Source organism: Littorina saxatilis, linkage group LG2, assembly GCF_037325665.1.
Source record: "Littorina saxatilis isolate snail1 linkage group LG2, US_GU_Lsax_2.0, whole genome shotgun sequence".
In the NCBI taxonomy this organism is placed as follows: domain Eukaryota; kingdom Metazoa; phylum Mollusca; class Gastropoda; order Littorinimorpha; family Littorinidae; genus Littorina; species Littorina saxatilis.
Window position 1 is genome coordinate 25135829 of NC_090246.1, and position 4425 is coordinate 25140253.

The 4425-nt window shown below is 39.9% G+C and overlaps 1 protein-coding gene across 2 annotated transcripts in view; it reads left to right on the forward strand.

Annotated features, from left to right (window-relative positions):
• Positions 1-764: 764 nt before the first annotated feature.
• Positions 765-4425, forward strand: part of LOC138958581 (integumentary mucin A.1-like) — a 9563-nt gene continuing 5902 nt past the window's right edge. Inside the window, exons 1-2 of one of the 2 annotated variants that reach the window (XM_070329779.1) lie at positions 765-950; positions 2976-3061. In XM_070329779.1, the coding sequence (XP_070185880.1) occupies positions 3028-3061 (34 nt within the window). In that variant the 5' untranslated portion in view covers positions 765-950; positions 2976-3027. The remainder of the gene's footprint in view (positions 951-2975; positions 3062-4425) is intronic. The other variant, XM_070329780.1, reaches the window with a different exon arrangement.

Here is a 4425-nt window from a genome sequence, read left to right on the forward strand (position 1 = left end):
CCTGCCAATGAGATAGGACTCAAGCCATGCTAGCGGTGGACCGGAGATGCCGTACAGAGTCTGAAGTCTATGGAGAAGCGTGACATGGTCAATCGTGTCGAACGCTGCAGAAAGGTCAAGTAGGGTAAGCACTGACACATCACCACCATCCAGAGCAGACAGAATGTCACTGATTACTTTAAGTAGGGCTGTTTCAGTACAGTGAGAAGGGCGATAAGCGGACTGAGAGTGCGAGATCAAATCATGGGTGTTCAAATATGACAACAGCTTCTTCAAAACTACCTTTTCAAAAGGGATTAGAACATCTCACCACTCTGTCGAATACTAACAATCAACACTCTAACTGGTTCCTGTGAAGATAAAGGGCTTTGTTTGATTTTTTTTTTAGAAACACCATTGTGAAAAAAGGAAACTATTATTCATCAAAAAATCGCCGCTTTGCACAAAGAGCAATCAGTCTGTTGATTGTTGGTATGTGACCAAGTGGAGGGGTGATCTTTTACCATGTACGAGCCTGAACAAATCTGAGACCTGAAGTGTGTTCACGGGAAGGAGTGTGCCTTTAAACCTTCCTGGCAGAAATACCGTTTCTGCTTGGAGAAGTTCTCAGTGCAAGGCACGCACTGTCGTAATTACAGTGTGCAGTACACCACAAATGATATCCTGAAAAATGTAACCCCTCATTGGGAGCTTAGGATTGCTCTTTAAACTCGGCCAGGTTTGCCAGAAAATGAGGATACTGTAGTGGAGCCATATGTGGTAAGAAATCCAGGTTGGGAATGGTAAACGGGGTATAGTTAAGGGGATGGGTGATACGCTTAAAATGATATAGCAACCTCTCCTTGGCACAGTTGCTACAACAAATCAAAGTGTGATGTCTGCCACGGAGTGCTTTCGATCTAATTTCTTTCTTCCCTGAACGGACAACAGGCATCTACTTTGCGAGTGTGGTAAGCGTTATATTTTAATTAAGCGTTGCTGACTATGAATGTAGATGTAAATGCTTGTATAACTGTGTTTTAATTGTAAATGTGTCAAGCGCAAAGAGCATAATTGTAAAGTTATGATGTTGCGCTATATAAATGCTCATTTATTATTATTATTATTATTATTTAAGTTATTGAGACATCCCAGTGCACTAAGGGATTTATAGAGCAAATCGAGAAAATTCATTATTGAACGAAGCGCATAGCGCTGAGTTCAATAATTATTTTGGAGATTTGCTCTATAAATCCCTTAGTGCACTGGGATTGTTTCAATAACGATATTGTCAGTACCGCCAGATAAAAAAGAAGATTCAAAACGCACATTTTGCAACGCGCATTTGGATAGGCGTAACTGTGTGGTCAGGTTTGTGTCAGATCTACTTTTGTGTGGGCCGTCTTAAGTGTGTCGTGCTTTCGTCACACGCAAACTCTTGTTTTAATTTCTGTTGGTAAATTCCAGTGTAGCGTTAAGCTAAAAAGTGATGATCTTTCATAGAGACCTCATTTAAACTCGGAGAAAGGACTGTGCTCTTAAGTTATTTGCGATTCGAAACCTTCATCGAGCTTCGACAGATTGACTGTGCAGAGTGTTGCCCCTTGAATTGGTTAACCCCCAAGGTCGACGGTAAGCACATTTTCAAAATAAATGTGGCATGTTTCTCGTGTGGTATCTTCACTCATCGGGGAGTCTGGTACTAAATATGAACGGTAAGAATGCTCTGAACCCTACACGTATTATATCCCCATCGTTTTATCGTTCACATTTGCCCAACATGTTAATTTGCTGAGCGGGATTTATGTCGTCTGCTAATCGAACCACTGCACTGAGTCTCACTGATTTCAAAAACAAAAATTGCTCGTCACGTTGCACTGAGTCTGCACGCATGAGGCAGGCTGGTAATAAGTCTTATATATGGTAAGAACGTTCTAAACCCTACACGTTTTCGATTCCGATTGTTCTTGCCTTGAAATGATAATTCGGAAAACATTCATTTACTGAACAGATGCAGTCGTATTTCAGTGTAGTCTGCTACGTGCTGATCTTGCTACGTTATCGGAATAACACTTGTGTTTTCTGTTAGCTGCTGGGAATTGTATAGCCTACTAACTCATCATTTGGTAATGTGGATAATAAGCTACATGCCACTAACATGGCATAATTATGAGAGGAATCTTCGCAAGTCGAAACTGAAAAATTAGACACAGCGGGTTCTATTTTTAGATCAATGGCAACTGTGGCACAGGCACATGCAATCTGTCAGAAAAAAACCCACTTCTGCTTTAATTGAAAAGCAGGAAATTTATGATCATAATCATTGGTATTGTGGAGAATATAAGCTACATGTCATTAATTAATTCTGAGGATGAGAGTACAGTCTCGCTTTGGCAAAGGGTGTAAGAATACGCTCTGTGGAAAAGTTAGCGCACTCCAAGAGTGCGCTAACAGATTTAAGCGCATCGCCATTAGCCAATCAACTGGTTCACATCAGTCATGTGACACCAGTACTTACTGACAATTATTATTATTATTATTGTTATTATTATTATATTTAGGATATTCTTTTCAAGTATTGTTTATACAATAATCTACTGTTTTGTTTTAAGCGAAAGCAACTAATTAAGTGGTGTAGAACAAAGCAAAACAAGATCAAAACAGCATAAATCGTCCAAGTAAAATAATTTTCAGAAACAGCAATAAAATGAAACGTATGGAATATGTTATCATTATACTTATAAAGTAAAGTAAGAAAAGCAATTACACTTCTGACTGACATTATTACACTGAGTCTGTATTCGCCGTAAATGTGGTGTGTGTGTGTGTGTGTGTGTGTGGTGTGGTGTGTGTGTGTGTGTGTGTGTGTGTGTGTGTGGTGTGGTGTGTGTGTGTGTGTGTGTGTGTCTACTTTAATGTTATTGCACAAGCACATTATGCATTGTTGACACATTTTCTCGGTCTAATCTATTTTTGTTTTCTTTCCCCCTTGATAGCAGAAGGGTTATAGCTGAAGGAGAACAGACTCGCTTGACAACAAAGTCAACAATGAATCCGACTGTCCTCGTTACTATTGTTTTGGGTATGTATTTCAAAGCATATTGATAAGAGGTCTTTGGTTGTTTGACAGTAGTATCATCTACACGGATCATCATATTGTCCAGCCATCTGTGTGATAGATGCACTTTACATTTTGACTGTAGTATATACTAATTCTTGTACGAAAATAATTTGATACGAGTTTGTTATCAAAAGCAAATTAGCAATAATAATTAAAGAAATTGTACCAGGACACAGCTCGCCAAATTCTGGTGACTTAATTCTCTTTGTAGCCTACTAATTTATATATATATATAGAGAGAGAATTTGCATATACAATTATGCATTTGAGATAAGTCACGGCATCAGTTATCTTTGATTTGTGTCTTTCGCGTTTCTTGTTTGTCTACTTTAAATGCTGTTGAGTCGAAGTTTTTGTGAATGTTTTGTTTCGTCCTGAATTAAACGTTCCACTAGTGTATCCTTTCTTGTTTTTTTTTTCTTTTTTTCTTTTATAAATCAAAAACATGTGGTTCTCTTTTTCTTTTCTTACATGGAACCTCCATTTATCCGCATATCTAACCCATCTTTCGGCTTACAATCTCAGAACTGCTCAGGCCATTTACATGGGATAAGACCATCCCTCAAATTGGACAAGTGCTCCAAATGACCAGCCGTGATGCTTTTTGTGCAGAATGGGCTTTCTGTGATTAAATAAACTCCTAAAAGTCACTGAGTCAATCTGTTGATTTAATTCAGTAAGCAATCCTACCCTATACAGAGAACCGGCACGGTTGGCCTAGTGGTAAGGCGTCCGCCCCGTGATCGGGAGGTCGTGGGTTCGAACCCCGGCCGGGTCATACCTAAGACTTTAAAATTGGCAATCTAGTGGCTGCTCCGCCTGGGGGTTAGTGCTAGGACTGGTTGGTCCGGTGTCAGAATAATGGGACTGGGTTAGACACAAAGCTTGTGCTGCGACTTCTGTCTTGTGTTTGGCGCACGTTATATGTCAAAGCAGCACCGCCCTGCTATGGCCCTTCGTGGTCGGCTGGGCGTTAAGCAAACAAACAAACAAAATACCCTATACAGAGAGAAGTCGGGGGGAGGTTGACTTTCGTTATGTGTCAAAATAGAGGGATAGTCTAATCTAATGTAAAGGCCTAGGCAGGTCTGAGATTTGCTGTCTGTCCTCTTCTTGGCTGGTTTCTTCTTTTCCTTTCTTTTTTTTGTTGTCGCCTCTCCTTGTTTTAAGTGTAACTGACGAAGACAATCGTCGAAACCGGTCTGTTGTTAGTGTTCGTCAAGTGTTTCTCGTACTGGTGAGTACATTTTTTTTGATAGTTATCTCGATCTCAGATAGTTAGCCGAACAGTTGTCACGGGAAGGACTTTGCTTTATAGACTGAAA